We start from the raw sequence: 22,062 nt of genomic DNA on the forward strand, positions 1-22,062 counted from the left end.
GGTTGTGAGCCACTGATTGTCGTTTCCAGAAACTGAGCCCAGGGCCTCTGTACGAGCAGCCAGTGCTCTCAACTCCTAGGCCAGCTTTCTAGCCTCTGACTAATAGAGATATTTTCTCTATTAGAAGCTTCTTTTAAAAACAGAAACAAAAATAGACAAACAAAACACATTAAGATGGTAATTTTTAAATTGAAACTTTATTTTTTGTGTACTTGTTTGCTTGTGCGTGTTCATGTGCTTATGTGGATGTGTGTATGCATGTATGCATGCATGCATGCGCGCTCTCGCGTGTGTGTTTAGGCTAGAGACAAACCTCTGATGTCATTCTTCTCTGGTGTGATCACTTCTTTTCTTTTCTTTCTTTTTGGGGGGGAGGGAGACAGAGTCTCACACTGGCTGTGTTGGATGGCTAGCAAGCCATAGAGATCTGCTTCCCCATTGCTGGGCTTATAATAATGCCTGGCCTTTGTTTATTTGTTTGACATTATTAGAGAATGTTTAATATCAGCTCTATTTGAAGAGGTCAAGCTTCACTTACGTTGCATTATTTTAAAGGTTTATTTGAAGTGTAGAAAATGTTTTGTTGAGATCTGCAGGTGACTCTTGAGAGTCCTTAATTCCTTTTTAAGATTTATTTATTATGTATACAGTGTTCTGCCTGCTTGCCAGAAGAGGGCACTAGATCTCTTTACAGATGGTTGTGAGCCACTGTGGTTGCTGGGACTTGAACTCAGGACCTCTGGAAGAGCTGACAGTGCTCTTAAACTCTGAGCCATGATTCCAGCCCAATTCCTTAATTTTTAATTACTATATTTTATTTTTTAGTAGGGTACTTATGACAGAACCTAAGGTTCCTAAGCCTGCTAAGCAAATACTATACCTAACTCCAGCTCCGCGTTTGTTTGCTCTTCCCACTGGCCTTCTTGTGCACCTAGTTTGATTTTGCTCAGGGTTCATAAGTGGGGTAAAATGCCCAAGTTTATAAAAACATAAGTTGCTTTATGATTCTTGGGGCAGTTTCATTCTCCATGAAATAAAACATAAGATTTGTGTAGGTATCAGAAGAATGAACTTGTAAAGAGCTGTTAGCATTTTTAATGTGGTATGATCATTATTATTCTTGAAATTTTTAATCCAGTAGTATTTGTAGTCACTTACTTTTGGAATTAAATTTAAAGTTAAAAAAAATTGCATTGCTTTCAATGGTCCCTTTCAGTAATAGTTAATTGTATAATCGTCATTGCAAATCTGAATTTGGTTAATTTTTAAAACCTTTCCCCCTAGATGATCTTTCCGTTTCAGTGGCAGTGCCCATATATCCCCCTCTGCCCTCTCTCCCTGGCTGGGGTGCTTAGTGCACCTTTACCGTTCATAGTTGGAGTGGACTCAAGGTACTTTGATCTTCATGACCCTCCACCTGATGTCGTTTGCATTGACCTGGATACGAACATGTTATATGTGTAAGTGATTCATCTTCTCTTGTCTCCCATGGGTACTTTCCATCATGTAAAATTAGAGCCATTTAGGAACATCTAGAAATAAGTTGGATGGACTGGCAGTAAATGTGTAGGTAAAGCGATTGGAGGAGCTGGTGGTGGTGCTCACGCCTTTAATCCCAGCACTTGGGATGAGGACCAGCCTGGTCTACGGAGCGAGTTCCAGGACAGCCAGGACTACTCAGAGAAACCCTGTCTCAAAAAAAAAAAAAAAAACAAAAGCAGAAGGAAAAAAAATAGGAAAGAAAAAAGGGGTCTGGGGATGTAGCTCAGTTGGTAGAGGGCTTGCTTAGCACTTGAAGCCCCAGTACTGAATGGAAGCTGTAGTGGCATATGCCTGTGAGTTCTGTCTCGCAGGTCAGAGGCAGCAGGAGCAGAAATTCATGGACCTTCTACTACATAGTGAGTTTGGAGTTGGCCTACACTACATGAGACCTCTCTCTAAGCCCTTGCGGTCACTACAGTGCAGTTGTTTGGGAAGATACATGTATGTGAACTGAAAGAAAAGTTGCATGAAAGGAAGAAAACATTTGCTTAGGAAATGGTATTAAAGCTAAGCGTGGTGGTTTATGTTTATAAACCCAGTACTTGTGAGGTTAAAGCAGGAAGGTCACTGAATTGGAGACCATCCTGGCCTACATAGGGAGATCCAGGTCAGCCTTAGCTACAGAGTGAGACGTTGCCTTAAATAACCCCACAAAAATTTAAAATTAAAATAATACTGAAGTAGATGTGTCTGTTCTATTTTGAAACTGTGGCTATAGTGGCTCATTATTTATATCTGGATTTATAGACAACTTGGAAGTAATGAATCACTTTATAAATTCAGTCAAACTTTTCTCCCTCCCTCATTTCCTACATTTCTTTCCTCTCTATTCTGGGACTTGAACCCAGGGTCTGGAAAGTTAGGCCTGATCTCTACCACTCAGCCTGATAGGTAGCTCTGGAATTTGTTGTTTCGAAAGTCTTATGTATCCCAGGCTGGCCATGAACTTGAGCTGGCGTGGTAGCCAGGGATGATCTTGAACTGATCCTTTCCCAAGTGCTGGAGTTACAGGTGTGTACATACATTAAGTCCAACATCCTGTCTTTTATGGCTGTGAAAATAAGAGTTTTATAGTTGATGGTCTCTCTTGGATTAGACATAATATTATATAGGATGTAAATGTATGGCAATTCCTGTACATTAGGAACATTATCTTTTAGCTTTTGGAGAGAAAAAATTTGAGTAACAGACTTTCAAACTGATTATTTTTCAAAGTCGGATAGATAATAAATGTTAAAGCCAGATTATAAACTGATGATAATCCAAATAAGATTGTCACTGTTTATTTGGGGATTTAAAAGGTAGCACTAAAATAGATACTATGTAATTACATCAAGTGAGATTGCTTGATCAGAGTTAAATGTGACATGCTATCAATTTTAACATATGACAGTTTCATAGTTGATTTGTCATTTATTTATAAGATCTTACTTTGTGTCGCTGGCTGGCCTGAACTTGCTATAGACCAGACTGTCCTTAAACTTGGGGTGGTCCTTTTGCTTTTTCTTCCTAAGTCACAGATATGTGCCATTGTTCTCAGATGCTTACAGCCCTTTTAGTCAGTTACCTTTCCAGGGAGGACACCGTATTCGCTTCCGTGCTGGCAGCATCACCAGCCAGGGGGTATTTGGAGTTAATCTCTGCTTGTTGTTTCTTGGCTCATGCTGGTAATACTTGGTTGGACTGTATATAGTACCTGAAGGGAGGAATCCCTTCTTCCCAGTTGGGATCTAAGCTAAGCCAACATTACCGAATCTTAGTTTTGTCTTCATTCTATCCTCCTAGTTGATTGTGACCAAAACGAAGGCCTGTAAAATCCACGGCTCTGTTAATTAATCCTTAGGTCAGATAAGGCTCTGGGGTTTCTCTAGGTTTCCAGTTGTTGAAGATTTAAGACTAAGCTATAAGATTAAAAGAAGGTCTGTTACATACATGCTGACCTGTAAAAAAGCATTTTTCAAAGCAGTTGTCTGTTGTATTTTATATTTTTTGATTATAAAATTTTGAAAAATTTAACTTTTATTTAGCCTTTATCTGTGTCTTTAGATTTTTTTTTTTAATGCTTTTATGGTCATAGATTATGTTAAATAATGTTGTATTTGATTTTTCTCTAACACCTCTGTAAGGAATGCAATAAATAATGTGTAATTTAATTCTTTGCTAAATTCCATCCAGTTCTTGGTTTGGGCATATAGTATTTTAGAGTTCTGCCAATAGGCTAGTGTCTCAAGTCAGTTGATTTAACCGTAAAATATTCCAATGTTTAAACATAACTTTTGAACAAGTCAGTGTCGTCCTATTTACTGTGATGGTGCAGCCTGTTGGAGCTTAGATTGAGGCACCACACTGAGTAAGTCAATTGAAAAGAAAAGAGAAGCACCTTAAAGGCACCGTCCCCCCATGTGTATCAGTCTTCAGCACACGAAAAAAAGTCCTTTTTTTTTTTTAACTTTGACATAAGTACAAACCAGTTATAAATACTCCATTTTCTTAACTCTGATTTGATAGAGCTGATGAAAAAAAGAACATAAACTGGAAGCAGCTTCCCAAAAAGCCGTGCAAGAGCCTGCTTGGCACCCTGAGGAGACTGTATCCTCAGCTCTGCTCTGGTGAGTGAGGAGGAGGTGGTCGTCAGCCACAAACCCAAATGGGAATTGTGTCTTGGTCTGTCTCCCTTTCTTTTTAGCATTTTATTTCTAATAATGTGTATGTGTGTGTTGAGGGGGCCATGTGGATGTTTCTGTACGGACCCGTGGAGCCCAGAAGGGAGTGTCAGATCCCTAGGAGCTATAAGCTGCCCAGTATGGGTGGTTGGTCTTATGTAAGAACAGCATACATTCTTAACCACGGACCCATTCTCTAGCCCCATTTTGTGTTTTGAGACAGTGTTTTTGCTAGATAGCTTCAATTGGCCTGAAACTTGTGACTTCTTGTTTCTGCCTCTTTCCTACAAAAGTGTTGTAAATGGGAGAGTAAGATAAAGTAATTAAAATAAGGTAATTGTTTATTTAAACGTGTTTTGTTCTGCTTAATGAGTTTTTACATAACAAAGAATGAATGACTAATTAAATTTTTAAAGCATAGTCTCTGTGCCTTGCCCTCCACGCCACCCTCTGTCCTGAGAGCTGAAGGTGACTTCAAACTCCTGAGCCTTTTGTCTCCACCTCCCAGATGTGAGGGTTACATATGCGGGGTACGTGTCCAGTGTGTAGTGCCAGGAACTGGACCCGGGGCTAGGCAAGCCCTCTGCTCCAAGCTGCAAGCCTCGCCTCACCTGACTGGTTGGTTGTTTAGGACTTTTGAGATTGGAGCTCATGTTTATCCTAGGGCTGGTTCCAAACCTGCTATGTAGCTCAGTAACCCCAATACTTAGGGGATGCTGAGATAGCAAGATATTGAACATGAAGCCAGCCTGCATTACATGGCTAGAATATAGCAAGACTGCCTCAAAAAAGAAAGAAAGGAAGGAAGGAAAGAAAGAAAGAAAAGAAGGGAAAAGAAAGAGAAAAAAATAGTTGTGGGTCTTATTTTGACTATTTTCTTATCGTTCAATCATTATATAAATATTTAACTATATTAATATATATATTTATTATATATTTAATTATATTATATTAATGCCTTTTTATTTTTACTTCCTTTGTCAGTTCACCGAAAAACTCAGGAAAATTTAGCAATTGAGATGACTCCAATTGAAGCAGATTTCTCTTGGCAAAAAAAGATGACACAACTTGAGATGGAAATTCAGGAGACATTTTTGCGATTTATGGCATCTATTTTAAAAGGGTATAGGTCATATCTCAGACCGATAACGGAAGCTCCTTCAAATAAAGCCACAGCTGTGGATTCACTGTTTGATCGACAGGGTGAGTGTCAGTGGGATCATAGTCGCCCTCAGTAAAGTCAAAGGTATTTCTATTTGGTGTTGCTACTTAAATGCGTTTTCCAATACCACAGAAATTCATGTTCAAATATAAAAAAATTTCTGATTCTGTAAAAGACCTCTCAACAGTTATTTTACAGACCAAAACCATTTTATTCATTTTGAAAAACTGTAACTTTGTTCCTGGAGGAAACATGCATTGTTTCAGTGGTTGCATTTTGATTGTTATTGGGGCTGCTGTAGTTGTTTGACCTTCTACCTACATGAGTATTCATATAAAAAGTTGGTTCTGGAGTTTTACTTGGCATTTGCTTTTTCAAAACAACTCCTAAGACCTGTATTTTTCCTTTGCTTTTAGAATCCATGCTTTCAGGAGGACTGACCAGTTACATACTTAGTCTTCTGATACTGAGCTGAGTCTGACTAGTTTTTAGGGTGTCTCTGTGGGATATTGAATAGGAGGCATCTTTATGTTATGAAGATGGAACATATATTCAAGGAAAGGGATTTTGTACAAAGATTCTGATGTTTTAAGAACTCACAAAAAAGGAAGCTTGCTTGCTTACCTACCTTTTTTCCTTCCTTCCTTCCTTTTGTTTCTTTTTTGAGGCAGGGTTTCTCTGTGTAGCCCTGGCTGTCCTGGAACTCACTCTGTAGACCAGTCTGGCCTTGAACTCAGAGATCCACCTGTCTCTGCCTCCCTAGTGCTGGGATTAAAGGCATGTGGCACTATTCCCAGCTGGAGCATTCATTCAAATGGGTAATTTTGGAAGACTTCATTATAAAAAAGAATGTTTTGTAGTAACCCATAAGAATTAAAAGTCACATCTGAGCTGTCTCAAAAAACTAAACAAACAAAAAGTCACATCAAAGTTAGAATTTCTTTATAAAGACTTAATAAAGGGGCTAGAGAGATGGCTCAGAGGTTAAGAGAACTAGCTGTTCTTCTAGAGGTCCTGAGTTCAAGTCTCAGCAACCACATGGTGGCCCACAGCCATCTAAAATGAGATCTGGTACTTTCTTTTGGCCTGCAGGCATACATGCAGGCAGAAGACTATGCGTAATTAATACATAAATCTTAAAAAAAAAAAAAGATTTAATAGAGCTCTCCTTTCTCCATGAGAGTGTTATTGTGCAGATTGCATAAGAATCTGCGGAAACCAACTAGTAAAAGTTTGTATGGTAGTAGCTAGTACCACTGTTGGTGATGAAATGGAAGAAACCTCTGAGCCACCACAGACCTGCAGAGCAGCTTTCTGAGCTGCAATAGGAAAGTGCCAGAGGCTAGTTTATGTTTTGACAGTTTGGTAGCTAGACTGAGGTGAAGGTTTCTTTTGAGGCCTTTCTTCTTGGTCTGCAGTTTGCTGTTTTTCACCACTTTGGGTTTAAATTTCTTCCACAAGACACAAATTCTATCAGAGCAGGGCCCATCCAATGACTTCTAATTGATTTTAAAGACTTTGTTTCCAAATAGTGTCATATTTGAAGTAATAGGGGTTAGGACATTAGCATATGAGATTTTTTTTTTAAAGGGAAGTAATACAGTCCAACTCAAAATAGTTTGTTTGTATCCCTTCCCCCCAAATTAAATGTTAAAAGGTTAAATTGAAAATCAAATTAATATTGTATTCAGGTTACTGATAGCCTTAAATGACAGTCTAGAATATTGACTTCTGTGGACAGTGGTGGCTGATTAACTAATATACTCTCTCCTGTCTTTCTCTGAGAGTCACATTGACCTGAGGTTTTATATAAACAGTACAGCATTTGTTCTAGGGAATGCACAAAATAGACAACAGAGTACTGCAAATTCTGAGCAGTGTGTTGATTACATGAGAGTGCTAACTTGCAAAGAGGCTTTTTCTGAAGACATAACAAAGTGAAGACTGGATAGGAATCAGAGAGTAACTTTGGCTTAACTTTGTGCAATTAAAATGCATATGCTGTCCCTCACATAGCTGTCATTTAACTGCAGCAGTTTTGCTTGTCCCATCCATTCATTCCCTTCCCCTCCATTTCATTTAAAGTACAGTGCAAATAGGCTATCATTTCTTCAATAACAGTTGTTATAGAATTTTTTAGATTTGCATATATGAGCTGCTTTATCATTATGTTGTTACTCAACATTTTCATCTCATCTCTTTCCTGGAAACTTTTGTATCAAGAGCCACTCTGCCTAGTAGAAATACCATGTGTGCTACACATACAATTTTTAATTTCTAGTAGCCACATTAAAGTTCAACAACTAAGAAAACTAATTGTAACTATATATCCTCTAACATGTTTGAAACAGTATCATTTCAACATAAAATTAAAAATGTATATTATTAATAAAATAACCTTACATTCCTTATTTTATTGTATTGTCTTTGAAATGCAGTATGTAGTGTATAACCTAGAGTATGGTTCTATTAGTTGCATTTAAGGTGGTATATTACCACCCATGATTACAGTTTGAGATAAACAGTATGGTTCTGGAAGCTTGGTTATTAAAGTGTAAGTTCAGTAATTTTGATACATAACAACTAAATGCTGCCCACTCTCCTTCCCCTTTCCTTTGTCTCCCCTTTTCCCTGTCTCCCCTCTTCGTCTCTGGCTCTTTTTCTCCTTCCCTCCTCATCTTCTCCTCCTTCTATGTCCACTTTCCCCCATAATTTGCTTCTATTTTATCTAATAATTTATCTGTTGATTAAGAGGGTGGGAAAGGATGAGTAATAAAGCATGATGAATGCCCTAAGGCATAAAAAAAAAAACCCAGAGAAAAGTGGTCTAAAACCCATATTTTAAATGGTGTTAAGTTATGGAGGACTAGTTGAGATAGATAAAATTTCAGACTTTAAGAATAAATTGGCCGGGCTTGATGGTACGTTCCTTTAATCCCAGTGTTCAAGAGGCAGGGAGAGGCAAATCTCTGAGTTCAAGGGCAGCCTGGTCCATATAGAAAGCTCTAGGTCAGCCAGTGCTACAAAGTGAGAATCTTGTCTCTAAAATAAAAAGATGGCTGGCAATTAAGAGAGCAAACTGTGGGCTGAAACCTGTTTCAGAGGTTAAGAGCACTAGCTGCTCTTCTAGAGGTTCTGAGTTCAATTCCCAGCAACCACATGGTTGCTCACAGTCATCTATAATGAGATCTGGTGCCCTCTTCTGGCATGAAGTTCTGCATACAGACAGAACACTGCGAAATAAATAAATAAATAAACAAACAAATAAATAAATCTTAAAAAAAAAAGGAAACTGCTCTTGTAGAAAACCTAAGTTTGGTTTCCAGCACCATGTTGGACAGCTCACAACGCCTTGAACTCCAGTTCCAGGGGTTCAGTGTCTTCTTCTGGCTTCCTAGGATACCTGCACACGTGGTACACACAAGGGTTGGTATATTGGTGGTTTCGTTAAGCCTATTTCCTCACCTTCTTTGTCTGCTACTCTCACCAAAACCAAAGCCAAATAAAAAGGGCTTGTAGTAGTAATTTACTTTTATAGAAGCAAACCAAACAGATAGTGATCTGGGAGTGATGTGGAAATTAAAGATTAGTAGTTATATTGAAAGCCAGCAAGGAAAGTATGAGTGGGATAAACAGTGGGATCATTAAGAACTATGGTCTTTAGAGCCCTGCATGTTTCATGGTTTGTGCATGTCAGTTACTTTTTCATCAAACATGCCCGAAGAAAAACAACTAATGGGCCTTTGGTAAGGCAGGACTTCTGTGGAAGAGCCTTGCTAAGAAAAAACTCTGCACCTCTTGACAGTTAGGAAGCATGGGGAACGATAGGAAAGGGCCCTTGGGGCAAGATCCATCCAGAGCTACCCTCGTCACCTGCTTCCTCCAGTGGACCTACCTGCTAATACTTCATTTAATATGAACTAAGTGGATTAGCCCATTGGTGAATGATCCAGTCCCCTCTCAGTAGTCCCATCAGCTGTGGAGTAGGCCTCAAGACACGAGCTACTTCATGTGACACTTGATCTCTACAGTCATGATAAGGGATGGTGATGGTAGCAGTGAAGAGACTGACAAGTTCCGACCTCTAGTCACTGAAGGAGAGGCCCCTGACTGCAGTCAAATAGTGGACTGCTAGCCAGGTGGTTAAACTGTACCTGCACAGATGATGGTCTCATAGCAGAGGAAGAAAACTGACTGTTTAAATATACGTTAGCCATTGATTTAAGAGTTGTAGAGTCTCAGAATTTTTGTTTGTTTTCTATATGGTTTCTGTGTGGATCTGACTGTCTGGGAGCTTGCCTTGTACACCATGCTAAGCCTGAACTCAGAACTCAGAGTTTGACTTGCCTCTGCTTTCTGAGTGCTGGGATTCAAGGCATGCGCCGCCATGCCCAGCCAGAGAAGAGTTTCTGTCTTTCTGAGGACACTGGGTTAAGGTCCCTTAGATTTATAATTTAGTGAAGAGATTACTATCGGGGTTTTCTTGAGTCAGAGAGCAAGAGCTGTACGTGATTGTTAGAAATTCCCAGAAATGTGGATTTGTGTAAAGAGAATATAATACATATGGGTGTGAAGTAATATTTGATATATTAGTTCCTCTTTAAATTTTATTACAATTCTGTTTTTTTATTTTATTTTATTTTTTAGGTTTTTTAAAAAGTCGGGACCGTGCCTATACAAAATTCTATACTCATTTATCCAAAACACAGATTTTTATTCGTTTCATTGAAGAATGCAGTTTTGTAAGTGATAAAGATACTGGATTGGCATTTTTTGATGACTGTATTGAGAAGGTAAAATTTTGTTTTGTATGCCAACTTTAAGAAACAACATTTGGTTTAACTTCTATAATAATAGGGTTTTTTTGTTTGTTTTGTTTTGTTTTAGCTCAAAGTAATCTGATATAGACAGGTGTGTGACCCTGTGTGTGTTTGTGTGTGTGTGTGTGTGTAGAATCTTTCCTCTGAGGTATTTACTTGCTACTACTTTTCTGTCTGAGCTTGTTAATTGTTAAGAATGTTTCCCACCTTTCTAAGTCTTTTTTAATTAATTATTTTTTATTAATTAGTTTATTCACTTTGTATCCCAGCTGTAGTCCCCTCCCACTTCCCCTCCCAAGCCCACCCTCCCTTGTTGTTGTTGGTTTTAGTTTAAACGAACAAGATACAATTAGTTTTATTATCTAAAAGCTATGAATTTATATGTAGAGGTGCACTGTGTCTTCTTGCTTTAATGTCTTTCAGAATACTTTGCTAGTATCTTGTAAGACTTTTTATGTTATTGATCAAGGTTTCTTTTGAGCCAGCTGGCTTTGAACTTGCTACGTACTAAAGATGACTTGAACTCCTCCTGTCTCCATCCTCTAAGTGCTGTAATTTTAGGCATGTGTTACCCCTTCTCTAACCCCCACACCCTTCTTTTTTTTGATAGGGTGTGTCACTGCACCTGCTGCTGGGCTATTTGGCAGCAAACTCCAGCAGTCTTCCCATCTCTGCCAACCTCCACGGGTGCTTGGGTCTGAACTTAGATCTTAATGCTTGTCTAGCCAGTGTTCTTAATCACTGAGCCTTTTCTCCAGACCCGAGTTTCTTCTTTGTTTTTAATCAGGATTTAAAAATTCAAAAAACTGTTGAATTCAGTAGATGTTTTCACTAAGAGTTTCTCTTTTCTTCTTCTAGTTGTTTCCCGATAAAGGTGTAGAGAAAACAGACAAGGTATGATTTTTTTTTTCTTATGTTGAAATGTTGAGTTTCAGAATTAGATATGGCTTATATGCACATTAATTGGAGAATATATTTATTTTCAGGTTGATTTGGATTCAGCAGAGGACACTAAATTGATAGAGCTAGATGATTCACAGAAAAGTGAGCACACTGTATTTATAATGCCACCTGAGCCACCTCCTGATGATGGAAATAACTTGTCACCTCAGTACAGGTAGCATGAATTTTTTTCAGAGCTACTTGGGCATAATTTAGGTAGTTTGATTTAGTTTTTGCCGTGATTAGGAGATGCACACCTTCTTAATTTGTGTAGGCAGTTTTCAGTGTGAATTAAGACCAACATTCTGTGGTGTTACTACCAGGCAGTACTGTGTAAGGACACAGGGCCTGGAAGGGAAGGCAGACATTGATATTCGCTTAAGTGTTCCACCATGTTTTAATCTTCAGAATTTTATTTTTCAAGAAAAAGTTTTGAGTTTGGGTTTTTTGTTCTTTTTATTTTGTTTTGAGATTCCCTACTAACTAACTTTAAGAGTTTTAATCCTGTGAAATTCTTCAGTTAGTGAAATAGAGAAAATGTGAAAGTAGAGCAGTCATTTTGTGTTTAAAGAAAACCTAGTAGGATTTGGATGAAAATCTTTGCTGAAATTATAATGAATTTGTTTTCCTTATTAATAATCATGGTACATAGTTTAATGAACTTAAAAATAAATCGAGCACACAATTTTAGTACTAATCTCAGATTTATTAATAAGTTTAAATATATCTGTATATTATATAGCTAAGTTCATCTTACACATTTTCTTTATACCCTGTGTTTGCCTTTAATGGTCTGAACATTTTTCCATGCCATCGAATTTAATATTTTAATGACCATAGTGTATGCAGTTATTCTTATTCGCCTTGTTTCTTGTGGACTTGTTCATAGTTCTCTCTGTCTTTGCAGACACATGTCTATGTGCGCTCGCTCTCGCTCTCTCTCATGGCATATATACATACATACATGTATATGCTATATTTCTACAATAATTTTCAAAGGAACAATTGAGGACCTTTGTAAAGAAACTGATTTCAGCAGGGCTAAGTGAACCTGGAGCTATGCCAGCAACTGAGCATCTTAATCAAATGCTAGTTTGCCTTCTTGCTGTGAATTTAATTTTGCTTTGACTTAACTTGTGTAGGTGAGGCTTTTGGTTCTGACAGATAAGGCACAATCAAGTAGGTAAGACAACCTTTCTTTGAAGAAAATTTGTCAGAATAAATCAGTAGACAGTTGCCAAGGAATAAAAATCAGTCACATGAAAAATACTCAGCTTTCTTAGCATTTAAAGAAATGTAGACCAAATGTATCTGGCTTGGTAGCCAGGCTCAGTGGCACACACCTGTAATCTCAGCACTCAAGAGGCAGATGGATCTCTGTGAGTTTGAGGGCAGCCTGGTTTACAAAGCGAGTCCAGTACAGCCAGGGCTACACAGAGAAACTGCCCCCGCCTCAAAAAAAAAAAAAAGAAAGAAAGAAAGAAAGAAATGCACAGCAAACTGTTGAACAGCTTTGTGACTTACCTCATGAGGCTGAGCTATCCTGTGCTGCTAGAATGTGTGTGTTGGTATACCCATTTTTGAAGTCATCTGCTACAGATTAGAATACGTCCAATTCTCTTGAGAAACACTGGTTTAGTATTCATTTTAAAAAATTAAGCAAAAATATTTACATAGATACACTTACAAAGACAATTATATTTTGAAGTAACTGAATAATATCCAGCAGTGCAAAGAATTGGTTAAATCATTACATTTCTAAAATAAAAAGTGCATTTTTTCTTTTGAATGCTAGTATAAACTAATATCTTAAAGAAAAACTTCATTACAAAATTATATAGTTATATATTTCTATAAATTATATAATTATTCTTGAACATATGGATTTTATTTAAATAGTTATGAATTCCTCTTTTTAAGTAAGATGTCAGGGTTGTTTATTTTTAGAAACTGGTTAAAAATATATAGGTTGTAGCAGCTAGAGTTTCTCCTACTTTGAAACAAAGGAGGTTTAGAAATTTATACCTAAATACTGAGTAGTTGAATTTGATGGATTTTAAATCAGAAGTTTTATTTTTGCTTTCTATTTTAGTTATACATGTTTTCCAAGATTGGATCTTAAGCTTTTTGACAGCCCACAGGAGCCGAAACTGTGCTTCAGTAGACATCCTCCTGGGAATAGCATTACAAACAGTCCTGCTCTCATGGCTAAAAGAACTAAACAGGTCAGATACTCTTTATGTAACTGTGTTCATTGAAAATGCAGCTTGTAGTATAGAGTCCTTAGGAATCCTTTGAAGGCCTGCTGTGGTTGACATGAGTATAACCTGTATTTCTTGTACCTGACTTGATATTAAAGCTGAAGTTTAAAGCACTCATTATTACTTAAGAGAAGTCTTGAGAATCAAACACACCTTAAGAAAAGTGTAAGTTTTCTAGACATGGTGGCACACGCTTTTAATCCCAGCACTCAGGAAGCAAAGACAAGAAGATTACTATGAGTTTGAGGCCAGCCTGGTCTATAAAGTGAGTTTTGGGGCAGCCAGTGCTACATAGTGAGGATCCTACCTCAGATATTAAAAGAAATAAAGTAAAAAGTATATAATTTAACCGGTAGTGGTGGCATATACCTTTAACCTCAGTATAACTTTAGTGTGATTGAATTCATATACCACACAAAAGTATATGAATTTACTTTTTACCCACCTAAAGTGTTATGTAATTCAGTAGGTTTTTTTTTCTACTCCGAGACTTTTAATGTGTTCTCAGGATTGTGCAGCCTCCACCTCATTTACTTTTAGAGATACAAATAACTCTAGAAGAAAACCCCACATCCTTCTTTTAGTCCCCACAGCCTTTTCCCCACAAACCTCTGCAACCACTAATCTGTTTTCTCTCTCTACAGATGCCATATTTTAGGCATTTCCTATAAGTAGGGTAATGTAGTTTTATTGTTTTGTGGTTGTCTTAGCTTAGTATAATCTTTTCAAGATGTATCAGTCCTCTAGCATTCGTTAGTGCTCAGTCTTGACTGAATTGCATGCATAGAGTAGTAGTAGTTTATCTGCACATAGGCACACAGCAGTTCTTACTTGTGGCTACTATGGATAATGTTGGTATAAGCATTGTGTGCAGGTGCCAAGTGGATTATGCTTTCATGTCTTTCCTTTTACCTAGAAATAGGGCTGTTATATTTATTATATGGTAATTCTCTGTTTAATATCTTGAGGAAATGCTAAGCTATTTTCCAGAATGGCTGCCCCATTTTACATTTCCCTTAATATTGTGTAAGGGTTCTGATATTACAATCCTTTTCAGTGCTTACCATCTACCCTTTTAAAACTACTGCCATCTGGTAAATATGAAGTGATAGATACTTCAGTGTAGCTTTGATTTGTATTTTCTTTGTGTCTTATTACAGAACAGTATTACACATACTACATCAAAGGGAGTTAATATAGGACAACTTAGACATCTTACGTGATTGCAGCACCTGTTTTAGGAAGAAACTATTTAGCTATTCTGAAATGCATTAAAATAATGTTCTTTATACACTTGTACTTTCAAGTTCCTCAGAATGAACTGAAATGGTGGCAATTTTTTTTTTTGCCTTGGCCTCGTGGGAATTGTGATCACAGTTATAAACCACGGTGTCTAGTCTTGGACCAGTTGTTTTTAAAGAACTTCTCATTTAGAGAATCCATGTAAACAGTAAACCCAGAAGGGAGAATTAAGTGGAAATCTTTGCAAAAATAACCCTTGTTAGTAGAAAGAGGAAGGAGGAAATATTTTTTCTTCTGAGTAGAGGTGGCCTGCAGAAAAGAAGGTAGTACCTGGTGTACAAGCCTGGCGACCTGAGCTCATCCCGGAGCCCGTCAAAAGGCAGAAGGAAAGAATGACTCCACAGAGTTGCCCTCTGACCCCTGCACATGAGCTGTGGACATGTTGCAGGATATACAGCGTATTCAGTCCTTTTCAGAGTTGGTCAGTCCTTTGATTCTATACTTCAGTGGTGAAAATGCCACTTTGTGTAAACACATAGCACAAGATAACAGAAGTATGTGTAGGACCAGTCCAGAAGTTATTGGAAATTCTGTTCTAATTGTAAACCAACAAAGTCACTTAATGGCTGTTTTTTAAGTGAAATTCAAGTCAGTAGCCCATACAAAAATTTAAAAAGTAAAACATTGTGATACAATACAGTCCAAAAATAAAACTGGATATAGTTCAGTCAGTAAAGTGCTCGGCCTACAAGCATGAGGACTTTGTTGCTGGCCTCAGAGCCCACATAAAAGAGCCAGGTGAGGTGGTGTACACTTGTAACCTCAGTATTGAGGAGGCAAAGACTCAAAGAGATCCCTAGGGCTTGCTGGTCAGCCAGCCTTGTCTAATCAGAGAGGTCCTGGCCAGTAGGACCTACCAAAGTAGGGTGAATAATCACGTGAGGAGTGACACTTGAGCTTACCTCTGACCTCCACGTGCCTGCGCACACATACAAATATGAACACACATCACAGAATACCTTTATTTGATGTTTACATACTGAGGAACAATGATAGAGAAATATTAAATCTGTTTTTCTATAGTTGAGTCATTATGTTTTTATAAAAAGAAGGAACTACATGTGTTGTAAAAACACTGTATTCCTAATAACAATAAAGGCATTTCAGGCAGTGCCTCTTGGCATTTGTGATGCAATTGGGTATCATTTGTCATGTGATAGAGCGCAGTGAGTAGTGAAACACCTTGGAATCTTTACATGTCCGATTTTGACTGCCCTTCGGCCATTGTGAACTTGGCAAAGACCCAAGGCCAAACTAGGTGGAGCCAGGGGAACCCCACAGAAGAGGGGGAGGAAGGACTGTAGGAGCCAGGGGTTAGAGGACACTAGGAGAACACAACCCACAGAATCAACTAAGCAGGAATCATAGGGGCTGACAGAAACTGAAGCTATAGTCAGGGGTCCTGCATGGGTCTGAGCTATGTCCTCTGCATACATCTTATGGTTGTATAGCTTGGTGTTCTTGAGGGACTCTCAACAATGGCTGTGGGGGTGCCTTAGACTTTTGCCTCCACTTGGGACCCTTTTCCTTCTACTGGGCTGCTTCATCCAGCCTTGATAGGAAGGTTTATGCCTAGTCTTACTGTAACTTGTTAGGCCATGTTGGTGGATACCCTGGGAAGGTTGCTCTTTTTTTTTTTAATGGAAATGGAGGAGGAGTGGATTTGAGGAAGAGGGAGGTGGGGGGAGGGTGTGGGAGGAGTGGTGGGGGAACTGGGTCAGGATATAATATAAGAGAGAAAAATAAAATAAGTAACTATATTAACCAAAAGAGGAGCAAGAGGAAGCAGCAGCAGCTGCTGGGCTATAAACCAAAGTTCTTGGAACCATGTGGCACAAATTTAAGACTGTAAAATCTTTAATTTTTAAAGTTTAAGTTTACATTGAGTATTTCCAGCTGGGTATGGTGGCGCACTCCTGTAATCCCAGCAGAGACAGGCGGGCTCTGTGAGTTCCAGGACAGCCTGGTCTACAAATTGAGTTCAGAGCAGCTGAGGCTACACAGAGAAACTCTATCTCCAAAAAATAAGTAAATAAATGATAAAGAAAAATAAAAAAATTCCCTTTAAAATTTTTTCTTCAGTTACTGTAATGAATTTTAATGAATACAGTGATCTTTATTTTCTTTATAGGAGATAAAAACAGCTCATAAGTTGGCAAAGAGATGTTATATGAATCCACCACAATGGGCCAAGTGTCTCTTCAGTCATTGTTACAGTTTGTGGTTTATCTGTCTCCCAGCCTATGTTAGAGTTTCTCATCCTAAGGTCCGAGCCCTCCAGCAGGCGTACGATGTGCTTATTAAGATGAGGAAGACAGACGTGGATCCACTAGATGAGGCAAGTACAAGACAATGGGTATTGCTACCTTTTTGTTGCAGCTGCAGCTCAGGGGATGAATCCAAGGCCTTGCTTGTGTTTGGCAAGGGAGCCGTGTCCCTAGCCCATGCCTGTGTATGTTGTGAAGTGTTTGGGTCTTGCCAGTCATGGTGACTAATGATTATTATCCTAGCACTGAGGCTGAGGCAAGAGATTGCCTGTACCCTGGCCTACAGAGCAACACCTATCTTAAAAATAATAAAACAAAACAAAATAAAAAAACAAAAAGGAAAGTAGGAAATTTCATTAGTTAATTTAGCTTAGTCTGCTGGGTGTGGTAGCTAATGCGTTTAATCCCAGCATTTAATCCCAGCATTTAAGAGGCAGAGGTAGGTGGCTCTCTGTAAGTTCAAGGGCAGACTGGTCTACAAGGGAGGTTCCAGGACAGCCAGGACTGTTACACAGAGAAACTGTCTTGAAAAACAAGCAAAAAGTTAGCTTTTAGTCATTTTAAAGCATGCTCAGTCATTTTCATGAAGCAGGTATGCAAAAAGCATCATGTTGTTTCATGGTGCTAGTATATATTGTTTGTTTGTGTATTAAAAGGTATTGCTTTGGCTAGGTATGGCAGTGTACACACCTTAAATCCCAGCACTACATCATCTACATAGTAAGTTCAAGGTCAGCCAAACCTACCTGATGAGACCCTGCTAAACAAACAAACAAAAACAAAACAAAACAACAAAATCACTGCTTTGCTTGGGGGTGGTTGTACATGCCTGTATAGCAGTGCTTGGGAGGCTGAGGCAGGAGGATCACCCTTTTAAGACCAGGCTGGGTGACTTTGTGAGATGCTGTAAACTGTTACTTTGGAATGAAGCAAAGACACTCTTACTTACACAGGATGTAATAGTAATTTTATTTTGTTCTTATAATAACCTTGTTAAGGAACAGAGGTAAAAGACTTGCAGGTGTTCTTAGTATATTGCTCTAAGTAGGTAAATCACATGAACTTTTTCAGATTATTTATCTAAAAATGTAGCTCCTCATTTTTCAACATTGGCATTGTTGACTTCTGACGCACGGAATTATTGTCTGTGTGTGTGCATCCTGTGCATAGTAGCATATTTAGCAGCATTGCTGACTCCTGCCCGCTAGAGGCCAGTATATCTTTCTCTCCCATTTATAATTATGGCAGTTATTGCCGCTGGAAACTACTCCTATAGATAATAATAGATTTCTTCGTAAGGTTGACTTAAGTGAGGTTAGATCAACTGATAGATACATCGAGCCTCTCTTACAGTCAGCATTCAGTAAATGATATGCTAGATGCCATTATGCATTCTCTCTGTCAAGCCTCGGATCTACCTTAAGTATTAATATCCCGCTGTGTCTTGGGGAAACTGAGAGCACTTCCTTAGCTTTTCTTTCTGCCCCTTCCACTTTGAAAGTTTGTTTGTTTGTTTGCTTGTTTTTGTTTTTTGAGACAGGATTTCTCTGTGTAGCCCTGGCTGTCCTGGAACTTGCTCTGTAGATGAGGCTGGCCTCTGCCTCCCAAATGCTGTGACTAAAGTTGTGTGCCACCACTGCCTGGCTTTTCCTTTTCTTTAATATAGTGTTTCACGATGTAGCCCTGGTTAGCTGGATCTCATTATGTAGATCAGACTAGCCTTGAATTCAACAGTTGCCTGCCTCTGTCCCTGCCAGTGCTGGGACTAATGGTGTGAGCTGCTATACCTGGCCTGGAAGTTAATTTTGGTGTTAAAATAGTTACAGATGACACTCAAGCCAGATTAGATTTTAAAATAAAAAATGTCTTTGCTAATAATATTGCATTGCATTTAATTTTCTGCATTCCTTCCTTTCCTATTTATTTATTTGTTTATTAGGGAGGTGCTTCTAGGGATTGAATTTAGGGCTTTACACGAGCTGGCCAAAGGGCTCTGTTCCTGGCATACCTTCCTATGCCTCCGTCATTCTTTATATCAGTTAAGTCCCATGTGTTTAACAGGGCATCTCAACCTGTGGTTCCTTTAGCGTAAAATGTAGGACATGCTGATTGGGGTAAAAGGTATTTTAACCATATTTGGTTTTAGAAAGGAATTCTTTTTTCACATTGTGAAGAACAGCATTTCATATTATGGAAAACAATACTTTTCCTTATATAGATTTATTTTCTCAAACAGATGAACTGTGTGTGAAAGATCTGGTACTGTTGATTATTTCTGTTAGGTCGGTAGGGTGTGTTGTTATGTTTGTTTGTTTCCTTAGATAAGCATTTTGTAGCCCAGGCTAACCTGGAAGTCACTGCGTATGGTGGCCTTGACCTCCTGGTCCTCCTGCCTCTTGTCGCCCGTGTGTCCGCCATACCTGGTTGAGTAGAGTCTTCTTAAAATCTCTGTAAGGCTCAAGTAAACTAACACGCTAATGATGTTTGTTCCTCTTGTTAGGTGTGCTATCGTGTAGTGATGCAGCTTTGTGGACTTTGGGTTCATCCTGTTTTAGCAGTGAGAGTCTTATTCGAAATGAAAACTGCTAGGATAAAACCAAATGCTATTACATATGGCTATTATAATAAGGTAAGATTCAGTAATATTAGGCATGGCAGTATATTTTTCAGAAAATATTATTATTCGTTAAACTTCAGCTAAGGGGAAGTTATTCTCCCGTCTTCATTGACAGAAATTGTATATATTATATACAACCTATTTTGAAACTTGTATATATTTTAGAATGGCTTCATTAAGCTAATTAAATATTACCTTATGTACTAATTTTTGTGGTGAGAATACTTAAAATCTACTCTTAGCAATTTTCAGAATCCATTGTCATGAACTTGAGTTGCCATGTTGAACAGATCTCTCTCACATTTACCCCTGTCCAACAGCGGAGCAACATCTCCTTACTGCCCCCTAGCCCCTGCCCTCTGCACGTCACTGCTTCTGATTCTGTGTGAAAGGCAAGATCATGAGATCCACCTGTTCCACCTACCATAATGTCTTCAAGGTTTCCTGGGTTATTGTGACAAGAGTTTCATTTTTTATTTTTAATTTTTTTAAGCTTAGTGTTTCGTTGTGTATATATGTCACATTCTCTGTACCATTCATGGACATTTAGGTTGGTTTCATTTCTTGGCTGTCACGAACAATGCTACAGTGAACTCGGGAGTGCAGGCACCGTGAAACACTGATTTCACTTCCTATGGATGTGTATTCAGAGTTTTTAGCTTTTAAGGAACTTTCATACTGTTTTCCACTGTGAGTTTACTAATTTATATGCCCACCCATGGTGCAAAGTTCTCTTTTCTGCACATATTTGCTAACGTTTGTCATATTTCCTTTTTTAACTTAATTTTTAAATATTGACTATTTTTTAATTTGTGGGGTGGTCAGAAGACAACTCTTGGTTCTTTCTGCAACTTAGGGTTCTGGAGTGTCATAAAGCATGTACAGAGAGTGCTTTTACCCACTGAAGCAGCTCCTGGCCATAAATAACTTTTTTTTTTCCTTTAGGTAGTTTTGGAGAGCCCGTGGCCCAGCAGTACTCGCAGTGGTATTTTCTTATGGACGAAAGTGCGTAATGTAGTCCATGGTTTGGCCCAGTTTAGGCAGCCGCTTAGAAAGACCGGGCAAAAATCTCACGTCTTTTCAACGTCAGGTAATACATGTGACTGGGAAGATTCCTAACCATAGGTTCATAGACATGAAGGTTTAATTTTATGAAGTAGAGAACTTAATTCTGTTTGACATTTTTATTTACAAAAAGATAGATTTTGTTATTTTTTTCCACAGAAATCTACAGATTGTTGTGTCATTATAAATTAACTGTGGACCATTTATATTTAGTTTCAGAAGTATCAGTACATGAATTATTGAACTCCTTTGTCCTTATCTTCAGCTCCTCAGAGTGCTGCAGGTGGAAGTGACGGGGACACAGTGAGCCATGGTAGTGTGGATAGTTCTAACGATGCTAACAGTGGGGACACAGTCTTCGTCAGAGACTTAATCAGCCTTGATTCCATTGATAATCACTCTAGCACAGGTACTAAAACTGTATTTTACTAACCTTTCAGTTACTACTGTTTAAATGTTTCTTTTAAAGAAAACATCACATTTCTTGAATTCTCGTAAAGGGAGTGCTCTGAAAGTAGTGTGTGTCACTGAGAGGGTTATGCTTCTGCACTTCTCCTTACTTCCAGTAGTGAGAAATCAACTTTGGGGTGCAGTTCACAGAGCACTAGCATGGTAGGTCTTTGTATTTGTTCATCTTAAATTTATGAAAGTATCAGAGACAGTCGTTAGGGTCATGACCTAATGAACTTGAACATAACGGATACAATTTATAAATCCTTTTTTCATTAAGCTGAAATTTTAACTTAGAACTTTGATATTATGAATACATGAAAAGGGAAGAAAACAAATCATTTTGAAAAAGGATATTTCCGTGTAGGACTTGTGGTTGTAGAAGCTGCTTATATGTATGTAGCCACAGGCACAACCTCTGTCTTGAAGTCAGAGCCCCTGTAATGAGAACACGCGTACGTGCCGCACGTCCTCCCGTGTGTGTTGTCTGGCGCTTGTTCCCTCGCCTCTGTTACAGAGCTCAGCCTGTGCCTGTGCTTCCTCTGATGACCTGTCTCCATGACTCAAGTTTCCTTTTCTCTGCTTTGTTGCTCTGCTCTTTACTCTGTGCTGTTTCTTGGTGCTGCATTTGTCCTGGGCTGTCAAGGTGTGGGGCAAACAGACTTTTGTGAACTGAAGCTATGGATACACGGTGTGCTTTAATTCTACCCTTGAATGTTAACCGCTTCAGGTAATTTCCCACTTATTAGGTTAAAGTTTGCTGACATTCAAGGGTGGGGGAAAGATACCTGATTGTATTTTAAGTATTGTATTTTTCAAGTTTTTTGGCTTTTCTTCTTTAGATAGGGGTAATCATATATATATATATATATATATATATATACACTCATATATATATATGCTCTCAAAATTTTTCATGTGACAGTTTATAACCAGTTTATGAACATTTATTGTTTTACTTAGAAATAAAG

At 38.4% G+C, this 22,062-nt stretch overlaps 1 protein-coding gene across 2 annotated transcripts in view; it reads left to right on the forward strand.

Annotated features, from left to right (window-relative positions):
* Dennd4c (DENN domain containing 4C) overlaps positions 1–22,062 on the forward strand; it is a 103,344-nt gene that overhangs the window by 48,300 nt on the left and 32,982 nt on the right. Inside the window, exons 10-20 of one of the 2 annotated variants that reach the window (XM_021649767.2) lie at positions 1,285–1,460; positions 4,051–4,151; positions 5,190–5,408; positions 10,015–10,160; positions 11,046–11,081; positions 11,174–11,304; positions 13,222–13,354; positions 16,824–17,030; positions 19,460–19,588; positions 20,522–20,666; positions 20,907–21,050. In XM_021649767.2, coding sequence (XP_021505442.1) covers positions 1,285–1,460; positions 4,051–4,151; positions 5,190–5,408; positions 10,015–10,160; positions 11,046–11,081; positions 11,174–11,304; positions 13,222–13,354; positions 16,824–17,030; positions 19,460–19,588; positions 20,522–20,666; positions 20,907–21,050 — 1,567 coding nt within the window. The remainder of the gene's footprint in view (positions 1–1,284; positions 1,461–4,050; positions 4,152–5,189; positions 5,409–10,014; positions 10,161–11,045; positions 11,082–11,173; positions 11,305–13,221; positions 13,355–16,823; positions 17,031–19,459; positions 19,589–20,521; positions 20,667–20,906; positions 21,051–22,062) is intronic. The other variant, XM_021649768.2, reaches the window with a different exon arrangement.

This window comes from Meriones unguiculatus, chromosome 12, assembly GCF_030254825.1.
Source record: "Meriones unguiculatus strain TT.TT164.6M chromosome 12, Bangor_MerUng_6.1, whole genome shotgun sequence".
Lineage (NCBI taxonomy): Eukaryota > Metazoa > Chordata > Mammalia > Rodentia > Muridae > Meriones > Meriones unguiculatus.